The following is a 17,149-nucleotide window of genomic DNA, read 5'->3' on the forward strand; positions in this document are numbered from 1 at the left end:
TTGGTGGTTTTCAATTATATGCAGCCTGGCGTTGGAGAGAAAATGGTTAAAACATATTTGTTACAAAGAATCGCAACATGCCAACTGAAATATGTCCATTAAAAGACATAGTAACTATCATTTCCAATTGGTGAAAAAAAAGTATTCTAGCATTACAATATTAAAACTACACATGCTTTGCCACCCCTGCCCGCCAAGGGGAACGTGACAGCTGATCGTTCCGAACTGTCAGAATCTGTCGGAAAAGCCTAGTCGCAATTGTTTGCGTGCATGTGTGTGTGTGTGTGTGTATTTGCTCGTTCTGTCTCACACTCTGGGCTTCTCTATCTCTCTTTCTCTATTGCGATGGTTAGCTCTTTTCTTTTTCCTTCCACGCCACACAGCCAGCACGGGGCACAAGACAACTTGCATAACCTTGAATCCATATATTCCTCCCCACCTTGGCATAAAATTTCCCGTTTGCACCGTGCATAAGCACAGCCACACGTACACATACACACACACACGCAAGCAAAAGCCCCCCCCCCTCTCCCCCCACGCGCGTGTGTCGGTCGGAAATTTCGGAAATTTCGGTGCCCCCAGGCGGATGCGGTTTTGTTTTGTTTTCGCCACCGTCCTCCGACACGCAGGGCAGACCAATTTGTGTTTTTCGGTTCCGGGTTCGGAGCCGCGCGCCATCTCCGCCTCACTTTAGTTACGGCGCACCCGCGGTGCAGAAGAGCGAGAACGAAACGGTCCTCTGCAAGGGCAGTAGGGACGACATACTTCAGGTGAGTGGAGTGTGTTTTTTTTATTCTTACCACGGGGTGTGAGGGAAGGAAAGAGGACGGGACGGGTGCGCGACGTGGGAAAATTGTCGTTCATTTTTCACCCAGTTGTCCATCGGCGTTTGCGATGTGTCAGTGTTTGTGTATGTGTGTGTAGTTGTGTATTTTTATCGTGGGTCTACAATTCGCCGTCAAGCAGTGGTGCTAAACCGTCGCCGACCATTGGGAAACATCCTGTCTAGCTCCTTCCGTCCGGTTTTTGCTCTCGCTCGCTTTGTCTTGCATTATCATTGCAACAGGGGAAAAAATCTAGCAGGTGCGGGAGCGTGTGTGTTTGTACTTAACAGCCCGCGGAGGTAATGTGTGGCAGTGTGTATGTGTGTGCACCTTAGTGCGAGTTGCTTGCAAAGAACGGCACAGCGCCTCTACACAACAAACATATCAACGCTGGCTGACCGGAAGGGAAGCGACGATACATGCAGCCGCAAACAGAGTGAGCAGTACAGCGAAACAGTACAGGTGTGTGCGTGTATGGATTTGTGCTGTGCGACGATCAAAGCAAGCGGCGAACGAGCGAAAACGAACATTAGAACGTGTGTTGTGTTGTACGATCCAGTTGCACGGTGCTTCCCCTTACTACGGTACGTGTCCGTATGTGTCGGTTGTGTGTGCTATTGTGTCCGATGACAACACGCGTCAGCCTTTGCTATTTATCATCCGACACCGAGTGAGCGCGCGCGCGTGAGAGAGAGAAAGAGAGCACGAGCAGTAGGCGCTTTGTTTTCCATTCCATTCGCTGCGGTGGCGGTGTGAAGGTGGTTTGGTTTTGATGTTGCTTTTGCCTTGTTTTTGCAGTCCATTTTAGAACGCGCGCGTTCCGCGTTTCCCAAGCCCCAACTTCGTCAGCCATTCATCTATTCCGTGATTGTGTGTGTGTGTGTGTGTGTGTGTCGCGTTTGACAGTTTTGACAGTTCACTCGAGCAATAGAGGCAGCAGAAGCAGCAGCAACAACAACACGACCACCATCGCCAAATAGAGGCTGCAGCAAGCCAAAAAAAACATTGCAAACGAAAGAAAGAGAAAGAGAGTCTCTATATATATATGTGTGTGTGTGTGTATGTGCGAAATAGAAAAGCAGAGCGGAAGACGGGTAAAGTCGTGAGTAATCAATTCGCGCAACATTTTTCGGCTGCCCAGTATCATCGGTGCGTTTGCGTGTGTGTCTATCGAGTTTTCTTTCGTTCGCGTTTTTTTTTCGCCACCCTCCCGGTCATCGTATCAACCCCCCCGGCAGGCGGTTGCCCTGGTTCTGGGAGGGTTTTTTTTTGTTTCAATTGTTGTGCTGGTTCCGTGCTGAATGTGTCTGATCTGATATTGCAAAAAAGGTGCAATCACAACACGGCACAACATTGCTTCCCACACATACACACACGCGCGCACGCAGTGTGCCGTGATCCCTCTATCGGAAGAGGTTTGTCCTCCTTTGCCGTCCGCTCTCACGGTGGTGTGGTTTTTTCTCGAACGTTTTTGCCAAATTTGATCATTATTTTAACATTTTATCTCTTCCCATCTCTCTCTCTCTCTCTCTCTCTCTCTCTCTCTCCTACATACACATACACACACACATACTCATTCGTGTGCAGTTTTGCGTAGTGAAGTTGCTGTAGTACGCCCACCACCACCATCGACATCTTCGCGCCCCGAACAGTTGGAAGACGATCGTGCGCAGGAAAAGTAAAGAAAAAAGAGGGACACGTCGTCGAACATCTCAGACAGTACCGAATTTGTCATACAATAAGCGTGTGGAAACAATATACACGTACACACACACACACACACACCAACGCGGATCGTTGTAGGAAGTGGCAGCAGCAGCCCGTTTTTAGGTAGCAGCGCTCTGGAAGGTTGCGCGAGCTTGTTTCGGGGGACCCTTGCAGCTGGCTGTAAAGTGCACTGACACAGACACACACATACAAACGTGCGCATACACTCGATCTACAACTTATCGCCCCCCACCCATCCCCTTCGTCGGAAACCCGTGTCACCGAGTCAGAAGCGATCGGCGACCTTCACTGTGCGCACCGTTTACTCGATGCGTATTGCTGCGAGAGCCCCCGCGAGAGCCTCCTGCTGTGCACTTGCACTTGCGCCCGTTCGCATCAGCTGCCCGCCACCACCACCACCACCACCAGCCAGTTGTGATCGGTTAGCTCTGATGGAGAGGAATCTCTAATGCTACATCATAATCTGCGCTACACACCGACATGTGAGTAGAGAATAGTGCCCTCGACACACGGCCCTCGATCGTGTGTAGGGCAATTAAGGGTAGAGAGAGAGAGAGAGAGAGAGAGAGAATGAGAAGAAGAAGAAACAAGTGAACAAGTGCAGACCACAGTGCAAGGGGGAAACGCTAGCCAAGCGGCGCACCAGCACCAATAACACTGCTGGAAAAGGTTGTGCACAAACGGACGGACGGACGGCATCACGGGATCACACCGCCCGATCGGTCAGAACATTGTCGTCCGCGGCTTTGCAGTGGAATCGAAAGTGCTGTCGAAAGTGTTGTTCGGTAGGGGGGAAATGGTGTGTTAAGTTAGAAAAGGGTAAGAGGTCCTGTAGGGTAGTATTCGTTTTTTTTGCCGAACTGTGGCTAATTAGTAAGCTCAGGGATCAAGGGAGAGTGTTCATCAAGTTAGTTTGAGCAAAATACAAAAAAGACATTTACACTCCCGACCAGCGTAGAACCATACAGAATCTGTCAAAAAAAAACTATATTGTATTGATTTTCCCCACTTTTGTTTTTTTGTTGTTGCAGCAGCTCGAGATGCGATACTTCACGCGGAACCTTAATGCCTTCGCCTGCTGCTGTTCGCTGCTGCTCCTACCGCTCGGCGGCCTCGCCGATGTGGAGCGGGGCGCCCCGGAAGCCCCGGCGAAGGCACCCATTCACCAACACCAACAACACCATCCTCACCAGCAGCCCCAATCAGTCAAACTCCATCAACCGGCGGTGCCGTCCTCCGCCGCCTACCATCAACCAGCACCCGGCACCGGTGCCGCCCAGCATCCGGATGGGCCAGCGCCGCAACAGCCGGTCCATTACCATCAGCAGGCGGCACCGGCAGCGGCGGCAACGTCCGCGTCGCAAGATCGGTCTCTATCCCGGCAGCCGCCCTCCTCGCTGGCGGCCACCTCGGCGCCACCCCGGCCACTCGAAACGCGCAACTCCTACACCGTGCTGAGCCAAGCGATGTCCCAGGCAGTTCATCACGAATTCGGTATGTATCGGTACTGTAACGACCCCGTGCGCCTTTTCCCCGTCCCCCATTCCTCCCCCCCACTAGTTTTTGCCTTTTTTTATCACCCATTTTCCCCCACCTGTCTGTTGTCATTTTGTTGTTCGTTCTTGTTGTTTTATTTTTTTTTTTGTTTAACAGACAGGGGAAGGGCTCCATTAAGCTTTCCCACCCTTCCCTCCCATCGTTCCCAAGTGTTTTTGTATTTGATTTCAGAACAGTCGCGGAAACAGCCATTGCCCTGCCATTGCGCGCTGCTTCCTCTCTACTTTTACTAGCTATTCATCCAACAACAAATGGGGTTACCGCGAGGCGCCCCCGGCCGGCAGAACGGAAGGCGTTGAAAGGCCGACTCTGATAACAATTTTTTTGTTTGTTTTGCATAATTCTATGTTTTACGTCCCTTCTTTTCAGCCCTGGATTCATATTTTAATAGCGTAAATTATATTTTTTTGCGCAAGCCAACCTTACGCGATCGTCGGCGAACGACAAAGTTCGCCAACACAAGCAGTGGAAGCATTTTTGTTGTTGTTTGCTCTATTCAAATGAGCACGGGAAGGTTTGAAAGGTCTTAAATGGAGGCTTAATTTGCTGTAATGCAGCGCCTCATTATTTGCAGTACTGTCGCAACGATAGCAACACGGACGAGCAATAGAGAGAGAGAGAGAGCGTGCTTGTGGTGTTGCTTGGTGTTGCACGTTGTCCTCCAGCACAAACCGAGGAGGAGGTATCGTTTTGGCAGCAATAAGTTGCCAATGATTTGCGCTAACATCTAACCTCACCGCTGGTACGAGATTCAAATTAAAAGGCACATTTAAATTAAAACTATGACAAGAAGCGAGTGGGCGTAAAACAGCAAAAAAAAAAAAAAAACGAGCACGATTATTAACGGATTGCCAATAGATGCACATTTTGTTTGGTATTTTTCTACCTGCACACAGTTAAACATAGTTGCAATGGTACTAATTAGCGCCGAATGAAATTAATGTATCGAAAAAAAAAAAACGATTGCATAATATGTGCATAGTTCGTGCGAGGCCAGATTCCCCTGCCAGCCGTTTGCAAGCAAGAAGCATTTCATCAATTCACCTCCACGCCAAACGCCTTTCTTCGCCCTACTTGCCCTCCCAACCCCCGAATGCGCTTTTTGTTAAATCAATGCTTTGGTTCGCTTGCGTGTGTGTGTGTGTTATGCATGTATGTAGCATTTCAAAAAGAACACTTGCTACTGCCACCGCCGCTGCCGTCGCGCAACTAATCGTTTTGCCGGGCTTTATGACATTAATCTATTTTTGCACATTAAGGGAATTGAATTAGGGTCCCGCCAGACGGCTAGAACTCCCATTAGGCCGATGGCAATGGTGGCTATCTCATTAGGGGCGCTGCCACGCTGACCCCCCCCCCCGGCATTGCTTGTTTGATAGAAATTGGTGGTGGTGTGGGACACAAAATTGTTGGAAAATAGCTGGACCGCTGGATGAGAGGGAAGGGGAAAAGGCGTTACCTGCCCTGCTCCGAGGGAAGCGAGCGGAACGCAAACAGCGAGCGGGAAAAGATCAGTCGCCGTAAGAAAACGTTAATATTTACCTTCGTGTTTCATTGCCTCTAGCTTCCAGGGTGTAAAGCAGGATAAACTTACAAATTTGCCCAACAAAGCTACTGGGCTGCGCGTTATCTGGACAAGCAGGCGTGCATTTGTGCGTCTGTGTGTGTGTCGTAGTACAAACTCCTATGAGCACTGGGACACTTTAATTAGCCAATGTTTGCCAAGGTGTAAACTAAAGGCAGCCAAACAGGATGGCATTATTTGATGAGAGCGAGCGCCGCTGGATTTGTCTTATCGCGGGCGGTTACACACGGTTGCGCGGTGTCGCACCTGGCTCTTGCAAGCGTGGTATCGAATGACCACGTTGCTCTAGCTCTGGGGCACAATGTGTGTGTGTGTGTGTGTGTGTGTGCAGCGAAGGGATTATAAACGTTTCACCTGGCTGCGGATCGTTTCATCTTTACGCTTTGCTACGGCTATCTAACATTACACCGGTTTTCGCGCGCGAGCTCTTCGTGTGAGCACTGATGAGAGAGAAGGGGCATACGTACAAATGAAGCTTACATCCAACAAACTTTCGCAAAGGGTTTGCAAGGGACTGTGGCTGTTTGACGTTGTTGTATAGAGCATAAAATGTTTGCTCTACGAATTTTCGCTTATCAAAGTTTTGCAAAATGTGTCCTTCTTGATGAACCGACCGCAATGCAAACCAATTAGATCACGAAGCGGAAGATAGGTTGTATTGACAGGCGGACTGCGGCCCGAGGGTCAGGGCCTTCGATCGATAAGGCTAAATTAAAAACAATTGAAATTAATTGAAGGTAGTCAGTTTTTTTTAATAAGCATGCCGTTTTTTTTTGTTTTCATTGCTCTATCCTCCTTCTGTGCCAACCGATTCTATTTGAACGGCATTAGTTGTTTTTTTTTTAAAGCAGCTGAGAGGGTAGTAATTATGTAAAGGAGATATTTCATACTTCTGTGAAGTAAGATTTTATGGTGGCATGCGTAGAATAGTGATGGAAAAAATGGAGTTTTTGTCGGAATCGATTCCGGCTAGCGCCGAAGTTTACTGGAATCGATTTCGGATAGTAGGTCCGGAATCAGTTTCTGGAATCGGCTCCAGAGTTGGTTCCAGAATCGGAATCAATTCCGAAATCTGAATCGGAATCGGCTTCGAAACGGAGTCGGTTTCGGCATGTCCGAAAGAAAAGGCGTTTGGGTCAAATGATACTACGTATTGATAGCCGCAAAGAATCAAAATTACTTGTATACGATCAATTCTCATGGAGATTTCCGGACTGAAATCGCTTCTGAAACTGATTCTCATTCCGAAGCTAATTCCATTTCTGGAATTAATCCTGATTACGTCACCGGGGCAAATTGCGATTTCCTCCGGAATCGGTTCCGGAATTGATTCCGAACACGGAATCGAAATCGCGTAGGTCTGATTGCAAGCTCCCACCACTAGTGTATAACTCGCCATGTTCGACATGCAACCTTCTTTAGTCAAGTTAAGAAAAAAGGAAAAAAAAAATCATGTAATCAGCTAAACAAAATCCAATGGTGGACCCGATTCCTAGCCAATATGTTGATCGCACCAATTGTCACTGATAACGTACCAATCTCACTTGAACCCATACGCGCGTGCTTGTGTGTGTGTGTGTGTGTGTGTGTGAATGCTTGTTTTTACGTCTCATATTTCTACCCCCATCTCATCAGTATCTCACACCTAGCTACTTTGTTTGACGCTTGCCTTCGTAAATCAAATAAGTAAATTTGATGTTCCCGTTTGTGCCTGTTGCTGGTCCATCCCCCACCATCCCTCCCACGGGGCGGGACGACCAGCTTGCCCCCGTTCGTGTGTTCAGGCGGCTGTCGCTGCGACGATTCCTGCTGTCGCGTTCTTTACGTTGTCCTTACCCGTTGCCCCGATCGCCACGCCATCTCCACACATCGCGCCATGCTGCAGTCGCCGCCATGACCATGACCGACCAGCGACCAGCCGACGAACAGTTGTGCCCACCATGCAAAACCGAAAGAGAGAAACAATATGACTGACTTGAGTCCTAAGATTTCCTATTTCTCATTTCAGGCACGTACGGGAGCGGGGCGATGGCCGGCGATGCCGGCAGTGCCTGCACGATCGACGACATCGACTGTCTGGCGCACCACGACCAGCTCGGGATGGAAGCGATCCGTTCGTTGCATCAGCAGCTCGATGACGATGATAACGGTGACATCGATCTTTCCGAATCTGACGACGTAAGTCCCCTCGTTACCGCACGCTCGGCACAATTGTGATTATTAATGGCTGCACTGCGGCTTTGCTTGCTTTTGCAGTTTCTGAGGGAAGAACTGAAGTACGACTCGGGCTACGAGAAGCGCCACAAGGCGTTCCACTTCAACGACGACATGCACATCTCGGTGAAGGAGCTGTGGGAAGCGTGGCTCCGATCGGAGGTGCACAACTGGACGGTGGATCAGACGACCGAGTGGCTGGCGCAGAGCGTCCAGCTGCCCCAGTACGTGCCCCTGTTCCGGCTGCACAAGGTGACCGGGAAGGTGCTGCCCCGGCTGGCCGTGAACAACATGCACTACGTCAGCAACGTGCTCGGGATAAAGGATCCGATCCACAAGCAGAAGATAGCGCTCAAAGCGATGGATGCCGTCCTGTTCGGGCCACCGCGTGGTATGTAGCAATGGATCTATTATAACCGACGTAGAATGTAACATGCTTTCTCTCTTTCTCTCTCTCTCTCTCTTTTCGCTTAGAAACTGGAACCCGGTGGAAAGATCTGCTGCTCGTCACGCTCCTTCTGACGGCCATCATCGGCAGCTGGTATGCGTATCATCAGAACAAGAGCGCCAAAATACACATCCGCCGCATGGCGAAGGATGTGGAGGGTTTGCTGAAGGCGGAAGTCGCCCTGAAAGAGATGCAGAAGGTAGGATGGCGAACACCAGTCGCGCCTCGCAAGTCCACCACCAGTTTGTAACGCATTTTCCACCTTGTGCCTTGCCCGTAGGAGCTGGAACAGGCCCGGATCGAGCAGGAGAACGTGGGCAAGGAAAAGATGGATCTCGAGCGGCGCCTCCGCGAGGCGCCGACCCTGTCCTCCTCCAGCTCCGACCTGGAGCTGCAGCAGCTGAAGCAGGAGATCGAGGTGCTGCGGTCCGAGCTGAACCGGGCGGAGGTGGAGATCCACGACCACTGCTGGACGCCGCCGCAGGGGCTGCAGAGCTGGCTGCAGCTGACGTACGAGCTGGAGAACAAGCACCACATCCGCAAGCGCATCATGGCGGAGAAGCAGCTCGAGCAGGCGCGGGAAGCGTGCGAGAAGCTGCGCAAGAAGCGCTCCAGCCTGGTCGGTGCGTTCGTGTCGACGCACGGCAAAAGCATCGACGACGTCGACCGGAGCATCGTCGAGGCGCGCAACGCGCTCAACGACGTGACGAACGATCTGCAGGAGCGGATGCACCGGTGGAAGCAGATCGAAACGATGCTCGGGTTCGGCATCGTCAACAACAGCGGCATCGCGCACCTGGAGAATCTGCTCTACAATCGCAACGGCGTCGCCGGCAAAACGTACCGATGTAAGCACCCGACGGCTGCTGTCATGTGTATGACCAAATTTGTTGTCCTTCTGCCGGTTCTGCTCCACTCCGTGTGTTGTGTTGTGCTGTGGTTGATATTTCATTTGTCACACTTTTCAAACCAAGCGGCATTTAACTGAGTGTGTCCTCCATTTACTGCATTCTAATAATTCCTTCTCATCCGTTTTTTTATCCCTCTTTGTTCTTCTTTCTTTCTCTCTCTCTCTCTCTCTCTCTCTTTTAACATCACAAAAACTACCAACCACCAACCCGGTAATAAAATAAACACGCACAACTCCGACCGGGCAGCGCGACTGTCGAGTAGCCAGGACGATCTGGACGATGATTCCGTGCAAGGTAAGCCGATCAGCTTTGACAATTTTTCAATGTTCTCGTCGGAGTAACAAAACCAACCGACCCCGGGCCACTACACACCCTCTTCTACCCAACTCCATCCACCTCCCCCTACATCTCCCAACCACCTCACTCAAACCCTCACCAATGTCAACGACCAGCGACTCCGCCGATGGGTTGACGGGCACCCGACGGGTGACTATGGTAGCGGCTGGACGCGTGTATGGCGGCACCCATCCCCCCCTCCAGCTCCCGCAAAGTGACTACTCTGTGTGTGTATTCCTATGTCCGTTTTGTTTCAACGCAGGAGTGTTAGCATTACCTCATTTTACAATGGCCGTTCGATTGCAGCAGCAGCAGCAACAGCAGCTAGCGAATTGTTTTCGTATGTTAATGTTTCTTGTTTTTTTTTTTTAATTGTAATCCATTTTTGCTAGAGTTCATTTTTGTTGCGTTTAATTGTAGCCTGTCCAAGTGGAAAAAGCCTTCCCGTCTTTTTGTTTTTGCTTCACTTTTGGGATGTTCGCAAAAGAAAAAAAAAAAAACAAACAGCTGCGTGATATGGTACGCCAATTTTGGCTAGTTTGATCGCATTACATACGATGCAGTGCAGCTTAGTTTTCTGTTTTGTTTATTGCTATGCCATAATGTCGCTGTTTTACGTTCCCCAGCAGAGGTGGTAAAACAATTACCTACAGTAAGGATATATAATTAGTTTGTGAGTATTTATGTACTATCCGCGATTAAGTTGCAGCCGCGCGTACCAACTACACGTATATCATTTAAGTTATATGTTAAATTGGAATTCAACTTCGAGTTTCTAATGCTTACATGTTGTGTGTAATTTGTTTTTGTAATAAGCGCTAATACAGATTGTGCCGTGTCGAACGCACACTCAGAATTGTAGGTTCGCGCAGGAGTGCAAAAAAAAAGGCGACACCTGTAATACACAGACCTCTGTGGCTCTGTGATTTTTTGTTTGTTTTCTGTACAATGACGGTTAGGCGGCGGGGAAAGTGGCGCCGGGCAGCTGAAGATGAAATACCGATGCGAAATGAGCAAACGAGCAGTGAGAGCAGGGAGTGTAAAGAACATCATCAAGAGTCATTAATTTATACTCCTCTCCTCCCCAGTCCCATCCTTTCCCCTTTGCTTCTTCCCTTTTGTTTTCTCGTCACTGAAGTGAATTATTCGAGTTTGTTTTCACGTGTCCGTGCCTGCTGCTGTTACTTAATTATCCGTTTTTATTTCATCAATCAAGCGAATGTTTTGTGCGCTGTATGTTTCTTTTTAAATTTGCCCTTTCTGTCTAAATTACATTTTCTTCCAATTTTTATGTTTTTTTTTTTAATGTTCTTAACTTGTATGCGAATTGTACGAAACCAGCTTACGAAAGTGGTGGAGAAATGGCGTAATACTATCGTGCTAGCGACACAGTATTACGTTTTCTTTTCTCATTTTAATTCCTTTCTGTATGAATGTCATCTTGTTGATTTTCTTTGGCTTCGCTTGATTTCGATGTTATGTGTTTGCTTAGCTGACGCTGTACGTACTTTTTATTGTACTGTGAAACTTATTTTAACGACATCTCGATCGTTAACCGTCCTATGCTCAGGCTACTTAGATATTGTATAGTTTTCTCCCTCCCCCTTGCTATATAACTAGTGGAGTGCTTTTCATAATTGATTTTTTTAAATAATAATAAGTGCTCCGTAGCATCGTAAAGATGCTCGAATGATTCTTTCCTACTGTATTGTTTGTACTTTTCTTTGAAGCTATCGTTTAAGAAGAGCAAAACCTATATCGTATTTGCAATAATTTATTTGTTTACCCTGATTCCATCAAGTGCATTTTTTTTGCTTAAACCGTTGCCCAACAATCAACAACGTGAGCTGGTGTTTCGAAACGCTAAGCAAAGTGCCTTCTTCTGGTCATGATTGTTCGCAGCTCTTTTTACTCCAGCGCTTCCCATCCTATCCTTATGCTTATATTTCTTCAATTTTCCTTTGAATTCCTTTCATCTTTCATAATAATCTATAGAAAAAAAAGTAAAGCAAAAGAGCAAAAGCTAGATCTATGATTTAAATAGTTATATTACTATGCCCGTTCGTAAGTATCAGAGATAGAGAGAGCCAACACTAAAGAACAGAAAATGCATCGTTGGACCACGCAGTGCTGGGTCCAGTGATGACAAAATAGTCGAATAGTTTGAACAAGCAAAAACCGGACTAAAACCACTACATCTAAAACAGGAGCTGATCGTTTAACATCTCTAGTTACATGTTTATGACAACTCGCTTAACGATACGCGTGTGTTTTTTTGTTTTTTGTTTTTTTTTTTTTCTATGTTCTGTTTCTGTACCATTTCTGTTCTATTTTTCCTGTCCGCCTAGTAACCAACTGCTCTCGACTTTGCGGTTAGAAAAATCAAAGGCTCAAAGGCAGTAAAGTAAGCAAAGTTATATAAAAATAATAAAACAAACAGGCAAACCGAAGTAAGGCGAATGTTTGTTTATTAATCGTTTCGCTGTTGTTGTTGTTTCTCTTATATGTTTTCGCCCAATCTTCTTCCGTTAAACTTTGATTTTTTTAATAATTGCCCTCTAGTCTCAGCTTCAATTCTCGAGTGTTGTGGATGTGTGTATGTGTGTATATGTGGTTGGCTGTGTGTTTTTGATGTTGTTGCTTTTATTTTGGGATGTGACGATGAATGCGCTTCATACTGTCCGTTGCAGGTTTTTGCACACAAAGAAATGGTGCAACTATGCATACACTCAGGAGTTTTGTTTGAATTCGATTACTAATTTGTATTTGTATGTGTGGGTGTAAGTGTAAATGTTAGCAAATGTAAATTTTAAATCAATGTCAGTTGTCCTACAGAGTGACGCTGTCAGAAGTAGGCGTATGACAGTTGTCCAATCCGTTCTACGCTAAAAAGACAAGAACCATTTGCCAATTCGATCTACTTATTTTGAAATTATTTTAACATACACGCCCACTCACACACTCACACCAACACGCTACAGAAAGCTTGCTAACGGTTCGCTAAACTGCGGCGCGCATATCTCATGGAGTCTTCGCCGATGCGTGCGATGCTGGGGAATATTCGTTCTGTTCGCGTTTGTTTTTTTGTTTTTTTTTGTTTAATCACACATACTCTAAATACGAACCACACGTACACACCCACATACACATACAAACACACACACATAGACACCAATGCAGCGTTACAGTTTTTTGGGGGAAGGTATGCCTAAAAGCCAAAGACGTTGCCAGATTCCGCAAAGAGCTCAGAGGTAAGATTTCGAATTGTAGTACGAACTAACTATCTGTCTCTTCTGGTCGCTTCTTTCTTTTTGCACAGTCCTCCCCTTTCCTGCAGAAACAAGTAAAGTAAAAAATACACACACACACACGCACCCACACATGTACAAAGATGCGAATGTGTGCGGGCGTGTGGTGTAACATTTTTGCTTGCCAAGGTGTTCTGTAAATCAATAAGACATACTAACCAAACCGGTGTGCTTTGTCGCAGCTACTGTTTACTTATTTTATCTTACTAAACGCCTGCATTGCTGCTTTGGTATGCTACCTGCTGCCTGTTTTGCTGTACATTTTTTGCTTCTTAATATCTGCTCAAACTTGCTTGCCAAGGTGTTTGTGTGCGTGTGCGCTTCTGTTAATAGCTTGATTTACTAATAAAGCCCCCTCTGGACATAGTGCCAGCGTAGTACGTACGTCCCCCGTTAAGATAAAGCCCCCAGTGCGTTTACTAAGCCCTTTTATGTGCGGTGTTGTAGTATAACTTTAGGCAAACGGTAAACGAAACTAATCGTAACGATGCGTCACTGTAAGAAACGATTGATAACACGTCGCGCAGTTTGTGTAGCACGCGGGCTGATTGGCTTCACATCACTACTTCCGTTAACTGTCTCCAGCGCCTGTGTCTTTCTCTTCACGTGTCCCCGAAACACCGCAAACGACTCGCCTCTTGTCAGATCATGTACCGACAATTAACACGTTGACGACCGATGACATCACGGTTGCTCACCACCTCTGTTTGCACCCGTTTTGGGCAGATGTATGTTTCATTCTGGCATATGGAGATATGGCCTGCCGGTAAGAAAAAGTTCCCGGTTTGATTATTTTGAATATTGAACCTAATGGTCTGGTTTTACGCGTAAATGACGCGAGTATGCTGTAAAAATGCAACACAATCTGTAGAGTCATACGCGAGACGAACAGTATCATTCCCGCTCGGTTGAGACAAGATAGTTGAAAACGTGCGGATCGCAAAGTACCAACGCGAACGTAATTGCACGGCAGAGTGTACATGTACAGGAAAGCTTAAAGCAAATGTAAATAAACGAACCATTTGCATAGTAAATCACCGATCGAGTACTCGCCAGCAGTGTCTGTCACGGGAATGTGTGACAACACGCTGAGTGTGATCGATTGAGTGTGTGTGTGTGTTTATGTTTTTTTCTTAGATGCCTTCCTACTCATGCTTTAACATTTTAAGCTGCTGTCTGCTTTGGTGATTAAGAAAAATCAATATGCACATACTGTATTCCTAATCACACATTTATATTTATATGGTAGCCGTACGATTCGGCCGGCTGCGCGCTGTTCAGCTGAGTGGAATTTGTTTGGACATCAGCGATTGTTTCTTTTTTTTAGCGGTGTATATCTTGCTGTAATGTTAATTACGAATTGTATGGCTATTTGTAATTGAAATGCCTGCTTTAAAACACCGTTAATGCGACTCTGCATTAATATAAACGGAATTAATAACATTCTACATTTGGGAGTAACACTTACGATTTTATGATTCCACTCAGCAAGGAAGTCTCTTTATGTGATAGTTTGCAGTTTAAATTGCTTCTCTTGCGAAGCGTTCTGCAGACGCAGGTGTAGTCGTGAGGCAATAGGCTAGTCCTTGCATAAGGCCGGACATGGGATCAATTCTTATCGTGATCATATGACGATCCTGTGATTACAAAAAGTATTCTATTATAAATGACGATGCTTTGACCATAACGGATACAATGTTTAAAGAGTTCTAAAAGAAGCTCGGGAATGGTAGGGGGGGAACAACATGTATGGGGGTCACAAAGAGAGGATTGTCAACAAACAAAAGCCAAAAACACATGCACTTTTCTCTACATACTTTTTACGCTTCTATGCAATCCTCCAGCAGTGTTTGAATTAAACTGATATTGCTTTTGCTTTGGAATCGGTCCCGAAGTATAATGTTTTTCCTTTTCCACATTCATTACACCTATTCAATGCTTCCCTTCATACACTTAGTTCTACAAAAAAAATGGCTTTAATATACGTGTTTTAGATTATCAGTCAATTTAACTAAAAAGGTCAAACAGTTAGAATGAGTTTTGCATCAACCGTAACGCTTTTTTTAATCTTTGCAAAAAGGTCAATGTTAAAATAAGTAAAAAGTTAAATGAAAACAAGTTAAAATAATGTAAAGAAAAGGATTATTTTCCGACTCTTTCTCACAACTAATGAAAAACGTAAAAGTCATACTTGTCAAACGTAAAACTCCACCGAACGATTATTAACAACACGCAACTAGAATGAAATAATAGTATAGCACCTTTGTGACGAAATGTGAATCACGTACAGCGATCGAAAGCGATAAACCAAAAGCCATATCCTAACAAAAAGGAACTAAACCACAAGGGGGAGAAAGTCGCTCATTAACCATGCGCCAACTGATCGACAGACAAAAATCGGACGCGGACCCGAGTAGTTTGCTTCAGTGTGCCTTGAAGTCGGTGCATTGTAGGGCGGCCAGCAAAGCTCGAACCTCTAGCACCTCTAGCCCCTCCCGCCCCTTCCCTCACCGCCCTATCTCTCTATTCACTTGGCCGTGTTACCCCTCACTCCACCATTGCTCTCTTCTCCCGTCCTTACATAGTACGCATTTGTTTTCATTTGTGTTTAATTTCATTCTGTATTTTGTTTTCTCTTTCTCTCTACCGTCCACCTCAAACCCGCTCCCCCACATGCCCCCGCCATACCTCCTCTGTTTCTCGTTCATTGTGTCTTGGTAACTTGCAACCGTTTGGCACCGCCTGGCTGTACCACAGGATATCTGGAGAGCAATTGCCGCGGTGGCCGGGACGACTCGTCCGCCAGCGATGAAGGTGACCGTGAACGCGACACGGTGACGTTCTTCCTTGGCAGCTGCCCGTCCGCCACCAACCTGCAGATGAGCGCGCTCAACACGCTCAACACCGGCATCGTCACGCCGAGTACGGCCGCCGGGTTCGGGGTGTCGGTGGCCGGCACACCGACCGGGTACGGCAGCACCGCGACCACCAACAGCGCCAGCACCAACCTTCCCAACACGTCCAGCAGCATCGGTGGCGGCGGCGGCGGCGGTGGCAGCTACCCGAGCCTGTCGAACTACTCCGTCCCACCGGTCGGCCTCTATCCGGCCCTGCCGTCCTCGTCTTCACTGTATGGGGCGGCCTCGTCGACCGGTGGCGCCGGCTTTACCTCCATCTCCCGCGAACAGTCCGTCGGTGACAGGTAAGGATGCTCCCCTGCCGTATGCATGCCCCCCCCTCCCCCTATAGTTCCCCTCTTCCCTTCCCTATTTTATTCCTACTGTATCGTTTCCTTTATGTTTGTGTACGTTCTTTGTTTTGAAATTTATTTATTTATTTTTTCTTTACTTTCATGTACGTGTGAATGCATTATCCGTTGTGTACATAATTACTGCTCGGTCGTCGTTGTGCTCATCGCGTGTTCTTCAACATATCATCGTGCACACTAATCGTTCGTTTTCTTGTGGCAACTTTCGATGTATCTGCACCACGGACTTTTTGTTTACTTGCACGATCTCTCGTTGTTTGCTGCATTTTTTTTCTTCAATTCTCTGTATACGTGTGTGTGTGTGTTTTTATGTGGGCCCACAGTGCACAAAGTTTGCTCGGCGATGGCGACTGCCAGGTGTCGTCGTCATCGTCGGTCACGCTGGACCGAACGGTGCTGCCACGGGGGAAGAAGGCTCCGGCCAAGCTGCCCCAGGTCGTGCCGAGCACGGTCGGCAAGGCGCCGATGCCTCCGCCCCGCAAAACACTCTCCTCGCAGAGGTAAGTTTTCCGCGCGCGAGTCTCTCGTGCCCCCCAACACCCAACACCAGCATCATAGCCCCAACATAGAGCCTCAACACATTGGTCGATGATCGTAAAGTTAAAACGTTGTCCAAGCATTTCTTGTTCTTAAAAAGAAAATCTAACACGCGTTTTTTTTTTTGGGTAATTCCAAGTACGAAGATTGAAACACACAAAAAACCCACACATTTATTCATTTTCTCCCCTTCTTTCATGCACGAGTGATATACAAATATTTCGCTACGAGATGTGTTGCGCTCACCGTTTGGCGGGGGACGCCGTTTGTTTGAACTCTCTTTCAGACAGCAAAAGCTTCAGGATAAGAGTAGCAGTACGAATAGTAGCAAAAGTGATATAAACGACTCCCTGCTCAGTGTGCTGTAGTGAGGGCGGGGGAAGTGCAGAGCCGGCCAAAAAAAAAAAAGCTTTGCAAACGGAAAGCACAATAG

General features: G+C 47.1%; 1 protein-coding gene across 9 annotated transcripts; it reads left to right on the forward strand.

The window, feature by feature from the left end:
• The first annotated feature begins 19 nt into the window (after positions 1-19).
• LOC1272088 (stromal interaction molecule homolog) lies at positions 20-17,126 on the forward strand. 9 transcript variants are annotated; one of them, XM_061662498.1, is made up of 11 exons: positions 20-2,239; positions 2,412-3,034; positions 3,584-4,046; positions 7,682-7,872; positions 7,951-8,299; positions 8,383-8,555; positions 8,637-9,204; positions 9,514-9,561; positions 15,669-16,113; positions 16,503-16,679; positions 17,003-17,126. In XM_061662498.1, the coding sequence occupies exons 3-11, from the start codon at positions 3,593-3,595 to the stop codon at positions 17,082-17,084; spliced, it is 2,487 nt and encodes an 828-aa protein (XP_061518482.1). In that variant the 5' UTR covers positions 20-2,239; positions 2,412-3,034; positions 3,584-3,592; the 3' UTR covers positions 17,085-17,126. The 9 variants fall into 9 exon arrangements, with proteins under 9 accessions (XP_061518482.1, XP_061518492.1, XP_061518496.1 ...); XM_061662508.1 differs by lacking the exons at positions 16,503-16,679; positions 17,003-17,126 and adding an exon at positions 12,772-12,854 and having other exon boundaries at positions 15,669-15,800; XM_061662512.1 differs by lacking the exons at positions 15,669-16,113; positions 16,503-16,679; positions 17,003-17,126 and having other exon boundaries at positions 7,703-7,872; positions 9,514-12,053.
• Positions 17,127-17,149: the final 23 nt, after the last annotated feature.

Source organism: Anopheles gambiae, chromosome X (genome assembly GCF_943734735.2).
Source record: "Anopheles gambiae chromosome X, idAnoGambNW_F1_1, whole genome shotgun sequence".
NCBI lineage: Eukaryota > Metazoa > Arthropoda > Insecta > Diptera > Culicidae > Anopheles > Anopheles gambiae.